This window comes from Canis aureus, chromosome 7 (assembly GCF_053574225.1).
Source record: "Canis aureus isolate CA01 chromosome 7, VMU_Caureus_v.1.0, whole genome shotgun sequence".
Lineage (NCBI taxonomy): Eukaryota > Metazoa > Chordata > Mammalia > Carnivora > Canidae > Canis > Canis aureus.
Window position 1 is genome coordinate 72406317 of NC_135617.1, and position 14732 is coordinate 72421048.

Here is a 14732-nt window from a genome sequence, read left to right on the forward strand (position 1 = left end):
ATGCCAGTCACTTGAAAGCTGGAGGAATTTTTCAGATGCCTTTCTTTAAAATCCATACTTTTGCATGACAATAAACAACTTCCAGGGACACCCAGTTTTAACAGGCACAGAGAGCTGACATTTCACCTGTGTTAAGGCTGTAGAGCCTATTGGTTAGGCGGATCCAGAAAGCCTAAGACTGAGTCATGGCTTTTCCTCTATAATCCGTGCATGGCATCTGGCAACTTCCCTGAGCTTCAGTTTCTTTACCAGTAAGATAGAACAAATGGGAAGACTTGCTGTACAATTGGTATAGGATTAAATGAGAACAACATCTGGCACATAAAAACTTAATGTTGGCTATTTTTATTGCTATATCTTGATTATATTATGATTCCAAGAATTGTTATCCCCCCACGCCCCCACACACCATATTTCAAAATTTGTATGGTGACATCTTTGGGTTATTAATCAGATACTGCATTATTTTTTTAAGTAATAAGGAGAAAAGGAAATCATATGCTTCCCTTGACACTGTACCATGGTGCTGCATGAGGCGTGTCTCATGGATTAACCATTAATCCTAGTGTGTGAAACCTGTACTCAGGGTTGCAGGGCTGGAAGGCATGCGAGCGACCAACTCTCTAGATCCAGCCCTGTTCCACACAGGAGGATTCAGAGGCCTAAAGGAGGTTAAGTGCCCTGCCCTGCATTTCCACAGCTAGAACCATGACACTACATATGTGGTTATGATTAATTGATTATGATTTGAAATGATTATCATGCTTAGGAAATCGAAGCTGTGGTTAGAAAAGATTCAAGTCATCCAGCTGACTGTAAAATGGGAGTGAACTGGTGTCATGAATAGTCTCATTTAATTAGAGACCTAGACTCAAAGGACTCATGGTTGTTTCTGGTATGAAGAACTTGTGAGACTTCCACTTGACTGTTCTTTGGTGCAGTGGGTGGAGCTAGCCTTCCTCATTAGAATAAGGTAAACAGATCCAACCCAGTTATAAATGGAAAAAATATGTGTCCTCAGTCACTGAGGGTTGTAGAGAGTGGTGCCTGGCTGGAGAACTCAGTGCAGTGGAGAGAAGGGAGCAGAGCATGAGTTCCACGGCAAAATCCATTGGGATCATCGGAGCGCCTTTCTCAAAGGGCCAGGTGAGTAAAAAGTGTGGCCTTGCATAATGAATTCATTACAAAGTTTCAGACTTTAGAATTAGTAAGCTGTTAATGTCTTTTTAGTTCAGTTCCCTGGTACGACGGGCCTGAAATATGGATTTTAAAGTCCTCTTAACCATTTTGCAACATTGGAGAACTGTGGTCACAAACTCAGTTATTCTTGGGACTCCTAATCTCAGCTGCAGCCAATTTTACTTGAATCTACTAAATTTTTCTTTGTATTGTTCAAGAGAATGTATTTTTATTTGAATGGAAATGGGCTATTTCTGTATTATAGCTTTGGGTTTTAGAGTGCCTGTGTAAAGGTGAGAGGATTCTATGAAAACACATTGGTCAGGTCATGTATTCATGCCTAGAAACATTTCATAGATTGGTAGCAATTTTCAGACTTCTTTTATTCTGCAAAACCTAAATGCGATTGCTTTATGTAACTTTGTGAATCATATTATTTGAGAGCTTTAATGATTCTATGAAAGTGTTAGTTCATAGGCTAGGTAGAACGCTTTGTGTATCTCTCTTTGAGGGAAGAAAAAAGAAAAAGGAAAGAAAAGAGAATCCAACTGGAGGTTGGCAACGATGAAAGGACTAATGCATTTATGAAATTCCCAGATAGCCAATACACGCCCAGCAACATTGCCCTTTGCAATGTCTTTTCTTCTGCCCAAACACACTCGTCCTGGCAAAGACGGTGTGATTATAGACCTCAGATGTCAGCGTGTGTCTGTGCTTAAAGCAGGGAAAATCAAGAACAAAAACACAAGCCACAAGACAAAGTGTGAGTTGGATCTCCTAGGGTTGGTATGGTGGTCGTTTCAAACAGGGCTTCATTTTCGACATTCTCTTTGCCCACCTGGGCCGCGTTTCTTTGATCTCATGCTTGGCACTCTGGCGTTTTATTGCAAAACAGATTGGGAGAGGTCGAGGGTAGAGACCCGAACTGCATCTGGACTGTCAGTAAACACTGCTGCACTTCCCCCGTCCTCCTTCAAAGTTCTCTCCCAGAACACGGGGACATTTTGCTGACATAGAAGTGTTTCTTCTAGCGCTCGCGTTAATCGCAAAACCTGCAATATACTCCCTTATTCTTGGGATGGGCTTTGATGAAGACAGAATTAAAATAACTGAACAAAAGGAAGAAAAGGCGGGAGGGAAAACAAAAAATTTGAGGGAGAGGAGGAGGAAGTGGACAGACAACAGCCTGAACATACTCTGGCCCTTGGATCTCAGCAGATTCAATGCTATGAGAATAATAGCCTTTTGAAGGGATAGTATTTTTGAAATACAGCCTGATGCATTTTCTTTTCTTAGTACTTTTTTTCTTTACTGCTACAGCTCTTCCCCTATTAAAATTTGGCCCCATGAGAATGAAGCTCATTGTCTCCTGATAGTAAGGACTCAGAGAGAGATGTTTCTACACCAAGTCATAGCATAGGAGGAAAATAGTGGCCAGCATATTAGCATCTCTCCTCACCGAAAGGCAATAGAAGTTTACAAATAGACAAAGGAGATTAAGGGTAGATGACTAGAAGGTTGAGTCTAAGAAGACTTCATCCCATCTCACTCCCTTGCAAGGCAGTGAGCAGTGGGGGAGAGTTGATGGCAAAAATGAGATAAGTATTATACTTAATATACTGTTCACTAAGGCTCAGAGACGTTTAGTAATTTGCTAAATTACTAGCCTTGACTGTGTGATTCCAGACAGGATCATATAATCCCAAAGACTATGTACCTGACTTGTGCCTGTGGATCCACAGCAGACTTGACACTTGTGACCAGTTAGGGCTTGGGGCCCAGCCTCAAAGTCAGTAGAGCTAAAGAGGTGATTCCCAAAGTGAGCAGATAAACCAAGAAATAAGAAGAAAGCAATCGTGAGAAGCAGTTAGAATCAAACAACTAAAAAAGAATCATGGAAAGTATCACTCTGGGAAATTTAACCATGGTGTTAGAGCAAATATAGTGTCAACTAAGAGGTTTCTGAGACTTGTTCTAAAGCTTGAAAGGAAAAGGGAATTGTCCAGGGAGTTTTCTCAAGGTGACAGTTTTTGAGCATCTACTAAGCACTACACCACATATCTCCCTAAGCTGAAAGAACACTGGGCTATAATCTAATAATGGAGGAAAGACCAAGCAAACAAACACAAAATGAAAGGCAAAATTTGAGCCAAGCAGCACTGGATTGAGGGTTTCTTTTCTTTTTTATTTAAAGATTTAATTTATTTATTCATGAAAGACATACATACACAGAGGCAGAGACATGGGCAGAGGGAGAAGCAGGCTCCATGCAGGGAGCCCGATGTGGGACTCGATCCTGGGACTCCAGGATTACACCCTGAGCCAAAGGCAGACACTCAACCACTGAACCACCCAGGGGTCCCTGGATTGAGGTTTAAAGAAGGGGCAATTATATCTGCTCAATGAAGGCGGTGTGTGGGGCGGTCATGCAAGAAGGGAACGAAGGAAGAGAGCAGAATGTGTCAGGCAGAGGGGTGGTGGGTGCTTGTTGCCAAGAATGGGAATTTGACATCCAGGATTGGACTGGCAGCCAGGGCAAGTCATCTGTAATTGGAATTAGGTAGAAATATTTGCTTCGTTTGGGGCCACAGCTCCAACCCTAGGGACAGACACATGTGTCTTTTGGTGCATCTTGTCGTTGGGTAATGCAAAATAACTTTCTGTGTGTACAAGCCTAGTTGGAAATTAGAATCAGAGAGGTACATAAAAGAACTGTTTCTTCAGATTTCTATTCTGCCAGGAAATTAGAGAGGATTTATTGCAAGGAAGAAGTGTGCTCACTTCTCTGACATAAAAACAGCAGGGGGAGAATTCTTGTTAGTTGTGCTTAAGCAGGTCAAAACCTGAAATACTGGGTTGATCTTGGATTCAGGTCCCAGGTGATGATGCATTTCTGTTGCCTGTTTCCTTCCTGGGAGCTTGCTAACTCAGCTAATTCACTGCTGTGAGGACCTGCACGTAGGGCTCTCTTATGCCAGGCTCTTTTTTTCTTAGGCTTTTATCCAAGTCATTCCAGGGTTAGCCAAGTTGCTCTACCACTCAATCTGTTTTCCTGAAAACCTGCTCATGTTGCAAGACTCAGCTGAAATGACATCTACTCCATGCAGCCTTGCTTGACACACTCTGTCCCCAGCAGAATCAGGAGCATCCTGTTTTTGTTACTATGATATCTTGTGTCTACACTGAAGCATATCTCCAAAGTACTGTAATTGGGGTTAAGTATACAAATTCCCTATTAGCTTATGAGTTCCTCAAAAACAGAAGCCCTCTCTTTTTAGTGACTGTATCTCTATCAGAGTGGTTTTGAACAAAATACATGTTCACCATGTTGACAGTGTGGTGTCTGTCATGGGAAGAGGAGATGCAGGTTCTGGAATCCAAAGAACCTGTTATGAACAAAGGCTCTTCCACTTGTTAGCTGTGTGTCTACAGGAAAATTATATAACCTTTCTGATTCTAGATCCTCATATTTGGCATAGGACTAACTCAATCTAACTCAATCTGCCTTTCTGGGATGCTTCAAGGAGATGGTATAAATTCCTGGCTCTGCCTCGGTGTCCATCGAAAGATGAATGGATAAAGAAGATGTGGTCTATGTATACAATGGAATATTACTCAGCCATTAGAAATGACAAATACCCACCATTTGCTTCAACGTGGATGGAACTGGAGGGTATTATGCTGAGTGAAATAAGTCAATCGGAGAAGGACAAACATTATAGGTCTCATTCATTTGGGGAATATAAATAATAGTGGAAGGGAATGGAAGGGAAGGGAGAAGAAATGGGTAGGAAATATCAGAAAGGGAGACAGAACATGAAGACTCTTAACTCTGGGAAACGAACTAGGGGTGGTGGAAGGGGAGGAGGGCGGGGGGGTGGGGGTGAATGGGTGATGGGCACTAAGGGGGGCACTTGACGGGATGAGCACTGGGTGTTATTCTGTATGTTGGCAAATTGAACACCAATAAAAAATAAATTTATTATTTAAAAAAATTCCTGGCTCTGTAGGAACTAAAAAAATGATAGTTACTATTCACTTGGTTAAAGAATGAAGAGATTTTCTATTGTGGACATCTGATCACGTCTGAATTATTTTATTTCTTTTAATCATTCAGCCACGAGGAGGGGTGGAAAAAGGCCCCACAGCACTGAGGAAGGCTGGCCTGCTGGAGAAACTTAAGGAACAAGGTAATTTTTCCATTGAAAGATGACCAGATGGGATGCCTGGGTGGCTCAGCAGTTGAGCCTCTGCATTTGGACACTGGGGCTGCCCAGTTTGGAAGTTTCTTAAATAAATATACATTTGCCTTTTGGCCCAGAAAATCTACTCCTAGGTATTTACCCGAGAAAAGTGAAAACATATCTATACAAAGACTTGTACTTGAATGCTTCTAGCAGCATTATTTATAATAACCAAAAGAAGGGAAACAACAACATACCTATCAGCTGGTGAAGGGATCCATGACAAGTGGTACGTCCAGACTATGGAACAGTAACCAACAGTAAAAAGGAATAGACCACTGACACAGGCAAAAACATGGATGAACCCCAAAGACAACATGCTAAGCGGAAGAGCCCAGACACAAAAGACTACCTACTGCATGATTGCTTTTACATGAAATTCTAGAAAAGACAGAAGCATAGCAGCAGAAAGCTCATCAGCAGTTGCCTTGGTGTGGGCGCAGGGAATGACCGCAAAGGGGCATTAGGGAATTTTGGGGGGGTAATGAAAGTGTTCTAATCTTGATTATGGTGGCAGTTACAAGACTGTAGATATTTCTAAAACTTACTGACCTGTACACTTAAAATGAATTTTAGTAAGTAAGAATTATGTCATGAAGCTGAAAAAAGGAGGGGGGATAGAGAACAGAAGGGTTGTAGAAATGGACTGGACTGTCTCTCAGTTAACAAGCAGATTGGTCAGATTTTATATCAGGTTAAATCACTTAAAGGTGTCCCTGAATCATGGATATGCACAAATATATAATAAATACAATATACAATGACTACTTAGTTCAGAGCACTCAACTGATCTCATGTCACAGTTTTACATGAAGTCTGTATCTTGAAGCCTCCTAATGCAAGGCCTTCTAGGAAGTCCACCCAGGTCCTTAGGAACTTCAAGTTACCTGTGATTTCTCCTTATTAAAAAGGTATAATAATTAAGCCTTTATTTCCTGAGCTCCCTGACGTGTGATGCTTGTTGCTAATCACACTCTTACTGAATTCTGACAATACTACCATGAGATAGGTGCAGTGCACAGTGGAGGGAGCTGAACTGCTTCAGCAGGTGGCAGATTGGATTGAAACCAAGAATTGTTAATTATAGTCAGAAAATTTAGAAAATACTGGTGTATTTTCTTCTTTAAAAAAATGATTTCTTTATTACAAATAGAAAAACTTGCTTACTGGAGAAGAGTAGAAAGCATATAAGCAGAGAGGGCCATATAGAGATAAAGACAGTGAGGCCACTCGTTAAGCCCAAACCAGAAGATTAGTGCTCTTAGGCTTTGGTGTCCAGCCTCACTGGATTGATTCCAGAAGTATTTACCATGAGCCCAATTTACAGCTGAGATGATGATGTCAGGCAAAAACAGACATGGTTTCTACGTTTGCAACTTTTACAGTCCTTCCAGGTATTTTCTTTGCTTCTACTTATAAAAGTACACTGTTTTGTGAATTTGGAATCTTCCTACATGGACTGTTTTGCAATCTTTGTGTAGTAACCTGAAACTTTTGGTCTTTTTTTTTTTTTTGGTCTTAATTATAGACTGTGATGTGAAAGATTATGGGGACGTGCCCTTTGTTGATGTCCCTAGTGATCCTCCCTTTCAAATTGTGAAGAATCCAAGGTCTGTGGGCAAGGCGAATGAGCAGCTGGCTGGTGTGGTGGCAGAAGTCAAGAAGAACGGAAGGACTAGCCTGGTGCTGGGTGGAGACCACAGGTCTTGTTTAATGATTCTCTCTGCGAAATCTGGCACAAATGGCATAACCAAAACCGTAAGAAGAGAGAAAATATGAATGGGAAAGCATTGATCAATACTCTGTACCTAATTTTCTGACTTTTTAAATTGTTTTGGTTATTACTTTCTTCTGGAAATAGAGACTTAGCTCTATTTGAAGTCTTGCACTATCTTTATTACAGCAGAAAATATACAACATGAGTGGATTTCAGTAAAATATTCAGTACAAATTCACATTCCTAAATAAATAAGCATGAGGAAGTTCATAGCCATCTTATTGCACTTGATTCCTGATAACAAGAATAACTCATTTAAGTCAACCTTTACAAGTATGTCTCCCGTTATAAAAGTAATAATTTCAAACTTCTGAAATGCACACACAAACACATAAATAAAATAGTAGTAATTGCAGTTTCCTAACCACCATTTCAAGTGAAATTGCAAATTTGGCATATTTCCTTCCTGCCGTACTGTTTTCCTTGTACCTGATTTTGTTTAACAATGGTGTTATCCTATGCTTTGTTCTTAATCTAAAGTATAAATTTCCCTGTTACTTCATGATATATACAATATATATATTTTTCATATGTATACATATATACAATATACAATTCCTGTTGTGTAATTTTTCATCAAGGTGTTAAATCACTATACATGTCCATATTGCTACATATTCAGGTAATTTTCAAATTTTCATGATTATAAATAATGTGGTAAAGACCAGTTTTGTGCATGAGCCTTTTTGATGTCTACTCTCAAGGTCCCTGAATACATTATCAGAAGTCTGATCAGATCAAAAAGTACAAGCATGACAATGGCTCTTGATGCAAGAGTCAATCACTTCAGCTCCCTGTTTGCCTCTAAAGCAGAACATTAGGAGGGCTTCTAGGGCAGCCCCGGTGGCACAGCGGTTTATCGCCGCCTGCAGCCCAGGGCGTGATCCTGGAGACCCTAGAGACCCTAGATCGAGTCCCATGTAGGGCTCCCTGCATGGAGCCTGCTTTTCCCTCTCCCTCTCTCTCTCTGGCTCTATGAATAAATAAATAAAATCTTAAAAAAAAAAAAAAAAAAGGAGGGCTTCTGTATGATGAAACTGCAGTTGAGAAACCGGGGCTCGGGATCCCTGGGTGGCGCAGCGGTTTGGCGCCTGCCTTTGGCCCAGGGCGCGATCCTGGAGACCCGATATCGAATCCCACATCGGGCTCCCGGTGCATGGAGCCTGCTTCTCCCTCTGCCTCTCTCTCTCTCTCTCTCTCTCTGTGTGACTATCATAAATAAATAAAGAAAAAAATATTAAAAAAAAAATCTAGAGAAACCGGGGCTCACTTTCTATTTTAAGTGGAAAAAAAATTTTTTTAATATTTTGTGATGTCGATGATCACTTCTTTTTTTTTTTAATTTTTATTTATTTATGATAGTCACAGAGAGAGAGAGAGAGAGAGGCAGAGACACAGGCAGAGGGAGAAGCAGGCTCCATGCACCGGGAGCCCGACGTGGGACTAGATCCCGGGTCTCCAGGATCGCGCCCTGGGCCAAAGGCAGGCGCTAAACCGCTGCGCCACCCAGGGATCCCTAAGTGGAAAAATCTTAAGTGGAAATTTTGAGTGGCAAATAGCCCCAAGACAAAAAATATGAAGGGAAAACAAATATCAAGCTGGATAATCAAGAACTAAACTTCAAGGCAGAGTGCCATCTCTTTGAGAATCTATAAGTTCCACAATTCTCTGAATGATATTTGATCATCTGCAGGTGGGAGAACATGGGCGCTGTATGACAAATCCTAATCTTTGAAATTTTGTGTAAAATACCACTTAGCTCTTCCATTCTGGAAAATTTTCTGGAGCTTGGAGTGTTTGAGCTGAATTTTGAAAGTTCTGGACCTGGCTAAGAGCAGGTCTTTATTTATTTATTTTTTAAAAGATTTATTTATTCATTCATGATAGACATAGAGAGAGAGAGAGAGAGGCAGAGACACAGGCAGAGGGAGAAGCAGGCTCCATGCTGGGAGCCCGACACGGGACTCGATCCTGGGACTCCAGGATCATGCCCTGGGCCAAAGGCAGGCGCCAAACCACGAGCCACCCAGGGATCCCCAAGAGAAGGTCTTTAAATGTATGCAGGTAGAAAGTTCAAGCAGAGCACCTGAGCGTTGAACAGCAAGTGAGCACCCAGGGTATGTTGGCTGAAGTGGATGCAGGGATTTCTGAGTGATGCTCCCTAATTGTAAAATAATTGGATTTTAAGAAAAATGAGCTCTGTGGTAACTCATTTGAGAGAATGAAGTATTTACCAAGAGAGATGAGAGTACAGAAAATGAGTCTGATTTAGTCTTGAGAATTAAATAGTGTCTCATGCTAAGGAATTTCTTGTGTGGCTACTGTGTTTATACAGATTTAATTTTTGGCTAAAACAATAATTTGCAATTTTATTAGAAGGCGGTTTCCCCCCTAAAATCACATTTAGTAAGGCCATTGATGCAAACTTAACTTATTAGTAATTAAGCATAAGCTGTGCTTTTCTACTGTTGTAATTGCTTAATTGGCATCTCCAATTAAAAACCTATCAGAAATATCAGCCATTTTGACTTAAAGGAAAACCAAGTGAGAGCACTGAGTTCATAATATGATGGATGTAATAATATTGCAAACCTGATGTTCACACAAACTTTTTTTCCTCTAAAGCATGGCTATTGGAAGCATCTCTGGCCATGCCAGGGTCCACCCAGATCTCTGTGTCATTTGGGTGGATGCTCACACTGATATCAACACTCCACTGACAACCACAAGTGGGAACTTGCACGGACAACCTGTGTCTTTCCTCCTGAAGGAACTAAAAGGAAAGGTAAAAGGCTGGTTGGTATTCTATTAGGAAAGAATCAGCTCTTTAGAAGAGGTTCAGGAGTTACAAGGGAAGAACCCTATGCCATCTTATTTTTGGTGTAATCTCAAACCATTTTCTCAGCAGCCAATAAGCTTAAGGGTTGGTGCATGAAGGTAGTGAGGCTCTGTGCCTCTACCTTACATGACAGTTTGCAAACTGACTTTACATCGATCTTTCCTTTTGATTCTTAAACTACACTTTTTAGTGTGTAGGGCAGAGAGTAATCCTTTATAAGCAAGTCAGTAGAGATTCAGAAGTTAACTTGCTCAAGATACATGTCAAGCACATAGCAAGGCAAGGGCCAGAACTGGTCTCCTATAACCTACCTCTTTCTGCTGCCTGCCACACAGGCTCTCATTCTTACCAATCGTCTCCTCCACATCATGGGATCTTTTTCAAAAATGGAGGGTTTTTTTTTAATTTTATTTTTTTTCAAAAATGGAGTTTTAAATGTGAATTACAGTGGTTTATTATTTAACATCTTTACTATGAGAAGTTTGTATCTACATAAGAGGAAGAACTCCTTGCTCCTTAGAAATTTTTCTAAAAGATGTGAGCTGACATTCCGGATTAAGATTTAACATTGTGGTTCATATTCATTGATATTCTGTAGCCTATCAATAAAACAATTTTTACTGATGTAGCTGTAGAATATGGGTCTTTACAATGATACTTGGGGATTCAAATCCCCTTGTTAAATGCTCAGAAGTAACTTTTTAAATTTATTTTATTTTATTTTTATTTATTTTTTAGTAACTTTTTTAAAAAAAGATTTTATTTACTTATTCATAGAGACACAGAGAGAGAGAGAGATAGAGAGGCAGAGACACAGAGGTAGAAGCAGGCTCCATGCAGGGAGCCCAATGTGGGACTTGATCCCAGGATTCCAGGATCATGCCCTGGGCTGAAGGCAGGCTCTAAACCACTGAGCCACCCAGGCATCCCTGAAGTAACACTTTCTGAACTGATGACCAAGTGATAGGTTTATAAAATTGCAGTGTAGTTAGCACATGGCAATAGCCACTCTTGGCTCTAGGACATTTGGAGAGCAACCAAAGGTCTACTTCAAAATTTCCCCTAGTCACTCTAAACCATCCTTGGGATTAAGTCCTTACTGAGAAGAGAAATAAAGAAGCTATGAAAAATTATAAAAGCACACTGAGTTCTTTATAGCAGAGTTTTGGAAAAGCAGGGCCCAGTGGAATGGGGGCACAGAGCAGGCAAATGCTGACAAATGATTCAGGTCGGGTCTGAGCCACAGGCTGAAGGTAGCCCTATACATGTCATCTATAGAGTACCACAAGCAGAGGTAGGCAGTGTCTTCTCAATTTTGTATCTTCTTTTAATGATTGCCTTGAAATTTATGTTCTAAATATAAGATATGTGCAACTTAACTTTAAATGTAAGATTTGCTCAAGAATCACATGTATTAACCAAATGGAAATACTGCAATTTTAGATACCCGATGTACCAGGATTCTCTTGGGTGACTCCTTGCCTATCTGCCAAAGATATTGTGTATATTGGCCTAAGAGATGTGGACCCTGGGGAACAGTAAGTTTATTCCTTGATGTGAATTATCTTCATTTTCTCTTTTGCATGCTAGGCATACTGGTCAAAGCTATGAGAAAAAAATGATTATAAGCACCAGGTATATATGTCAATATCTATATACCCATATAAATATTTATGTATATAAATCAGGTGATTTTTTACATTAATTGACCTGCTATTAAAAATACATTTATATATACATATAGTTCATAGAATTTAAATATTTTGTGAATCTTACCACAATGATCTTTTTTTAAAAGAATGGGAAAGGAAATGAGGGCATAGAGTTATACTCTTTATTAATTGTAGGATTATCTTACTATCTCCTCTTTCATAGCTACATTTTGAAAACTCTGGGTATTAAATATTTTTCAATGACTGAAGTGGATAAACTGGGAATTGGCAAGGTGATGGAAGAAGCACTCAGCTATCTACTAGGAAGGTATGATTCTTGTGTGGGTGTAATGTAAATATTATTAAAAGGATTTCCTACTGATGCTAATCAATGTAAATTATTAATAAAGCCCTCATGTAAAATATGGAACTTCACTGGATTGTTACTTTTTATAAAGCAAGGTAAGAACTATATTTATGTACTGTATATTAAACCACCAACTTATTTTTTTTTGAAGTTACTTAATTTTTATTTTGAATCCTGCTAACTGTAGTTCTTATGGTTTTGTTTCTTTTCAGTTATTTTTTTTTAATTTATTTTTTATTTTTCAATTTGCCAACATATAGAATAACACCCAGTGCTCATTCCATCAAGTGCCCCCCTCAGTGCCTGTCACTCAGTCACCCCCACCCCACCCCCACCTCCCCTTCCACCACCCCTAGTTCATTTCCCAGAGTTAGGAGTCTCTCATGTTCTGTCTCCCTTTCTGATATTTCCCACTCCTTTTTCCTCCTTTCCCCTTTATTCCCTTTCACTATTTTTTATATTCCCCAAATGAATGAGAGCATATAATGTTTGTCCTTCTCCGACTGACTTCTTTCACTCAGTGTAATACCCTCCAGTTCCATCCATGTCGAAGCAAATGGTGGGTATTTGTCGTTTCTAATGGCTGAGTAATATTCCATTTAAACCACAACTTTAAATGGAATTTCTTTCCTACCTCTTAAAAGAAAAAAAAGACCAATTCATCTGAGCTTTGATGTTGATGGATTGGACCCATCCTTCACACCAGCTACGGGCACACCAGTCACGGGAGGTCTGTCTTACAGAGAAGGTCTCTACATTACAGAAGAAATTTACAAAACAGGTAGGTGAAAATTGGGATGAATAGAGAAGCAAGTATATAAACATAGCCAGTATATAACTATACCTTCCCCCCCTCCCCCAATCTGAAAATCAAGTCCTCCTGGACACTTCCAGAATGCCGATCACATGAGGCAATCACCACCTATTTATACTCCTAGATAATATTTCAAGGCAGGGTACTGAATTAAACATGTCAATTGTCTAACAAATTACATTATTTTCAATTGTTGTTACAGGGCTACTCTCAGGATTAGATATAATGGAAGTGAACCCATCTCTGGGGAAGACACCAGAAGAAATAACTCGAACAGTGAACACAGCAGTAGCAATAACCCTGGCTTGCTTCGGAGTTGCTCGGGAGGGTAATCATAAGCCTATTGACTACCTTAACCCACCTAAGTAAATGTGGAAACATCTGTAAAAATCTCACAGCTAATGTCATAATTAGCTAATCTAATAATTTACTTAAGCTTACAGTTATCCTCCCAAAGATTTGGTCTTTCTGAAAAATGTTCTGCCTTGTAAAGTATTAGTATAATTAATATGAGCTACCAATTCCCTCTTGGTGTGAAATTCAAGACTTGGAAATCCTAACTTTTGTGTAATTAAAAAGACACATAGGGTGGGACTCTTGATATCAGGAGATAAAGATACCCCACCTGAAAAGAGACCATATTCCCAGGTTGTTCAAAAGATGTGATTTTTATAATAAACTCTTTATATTAAGGTTCTATTATGTCTGTATGTTTCTAAACACATAGATTTACTAAGGGTTTAAACAGCCACAGTGAAATCATCATCCCCCCAAAATTGTAGGACTGCTGAGATGAAACTCTGGCTCTGGTTTCTTCAATTGTAAAATGGGTAATGGTTAGGCCTCGTGAATCTCTAAGTTCATTAATGTTAAATGATCACATTTTGCTTTGTCTAAAACTCAGACATGATATTGATTTATATTTTAAGCAAGGCTGCTATTCTGGTAGCCTTTTTGGAGGTAGAAAAAGAAATCAAACTGCTGTTTCTAAGATTTTTTTTTTTCTTTTTTTCTTTTGTTTCTAAGATCTTCTAATTCAGATGGGAATTTCACATAGAATTATCTGTGGCTTCTAAACACTCCCCCCACCCTCAACTTCACCCACTGAAATTATAGTATGTCTCATTAGCTGAAATCCTCAAACAACCCAAACACTCATCTTGGCTCAGGCATATAGTGAGGGAAGTGGAATAAAATAAATAAGAGTAAACTACAATTGATCCTTGAACAAGGGTTTGAATTGCATGTGCCCACTTATAGAAATATATATATTTTTTGATACAGCACAGCAACATAAAATACATGTTCTCTTTCTTAGGATTTTCTTAGTAACATTTTTTCTCTAGCTTTACTGTAAGAATATAGTATATAATGCATATAACATATAAAATATGTGTTGAATGGCTGCTAATGTTATCAGTAAGGCTTTCAGTCATTAATAGGCCATCAGTAGTTAAGCTTTTGGGGAGTCAAAAGTTGTAAATTTCCTACCCTTGCATGGTTTAAGGGTCAGGTGTATAATCAAAACCAGGGAAGCGAAGTCTTCCCCTTCTCCTTCCTCAACTTCTATAGAACTTGAGTGGATCTGTAATGAAGTCCATCCCATGAAAGGATTTTTATTGCTGTAATAGCTATGTGTTAAAGAGCCTCTATCACCTGATTTTTCACATGCAACCTAGAATTTTAGACCTGTAGACACTACAGGCTCTGTAAGATAAGTATTTTACTGAATTACTTTTAGATAAGAGCAGTTGTGATGGATCTTAAAGTATAATGTTCAATACTGTAGGCACATAGGGTCATTTAAAAGATTAAAGCTTAATAAAATTCAGTTCTGCATTTCAAGTGCTCAGTAGGCAC

The 14732-nt window shown here is 39.4% G+C and overlaps 1 protein-coding gene across 1 annotated transcript; it reads left to right on the forward strand.

Annotated features, from left to right (window-relative positions):
• Positions 1-601: 601 nt before the first annotated feature.
• Positions 602-13569, forward strand: ARG1 (arginase 1). The gene is made up of 8 exons (XM_077904879.1): positions 602-1146; positions 5297-5369; positions 6952-7126; positions 9826-9985; positions 11483-11577; positions 11915-12019; positions 12703-12839; positions 13075-13569. The coding sequence occupies exons 1-8, from the start codon at positions 1090-1092 to the stop codon at positions 13239-13241; spliced, it is 969 nt and encodes a 322-aa protein (XP_077761005.1). The 5' UTR covers positions 602-1089; the 3' UTR covers positions 13242-13569.
• The last annotated feature ends 1163 nt before the right edge of the window (positions 13570-14732 follow it).

What these genes read in the sequence shown, in the direction of transcription:
- ARG1 (XM_077904879.1), top strand. Translation starts at nt 1,090, where the DNA reads ATGAGTTCCACGGCAAAATCCATTGGGATCATCGGAGCGCCTTTCTCA. An exon ending in GTGCTGGGTGGAGACCACAG is followed by an intron (nt 7,127 to 9,825) that starts GTCTTGTTTAAT and finishes TTTCCTCTAAAG; the next exon opens with CATGGCTATTGGAAGCATCT. An exon ending in TGAAGGAACTAAAAGGAAAG is followed by an intron (nt 9,986 to 11,482) that starts GTAAAAGGCTGG and finishes CTGCAATTTTAG; the next exon opens with ATACCCGATGTACCAGGATT.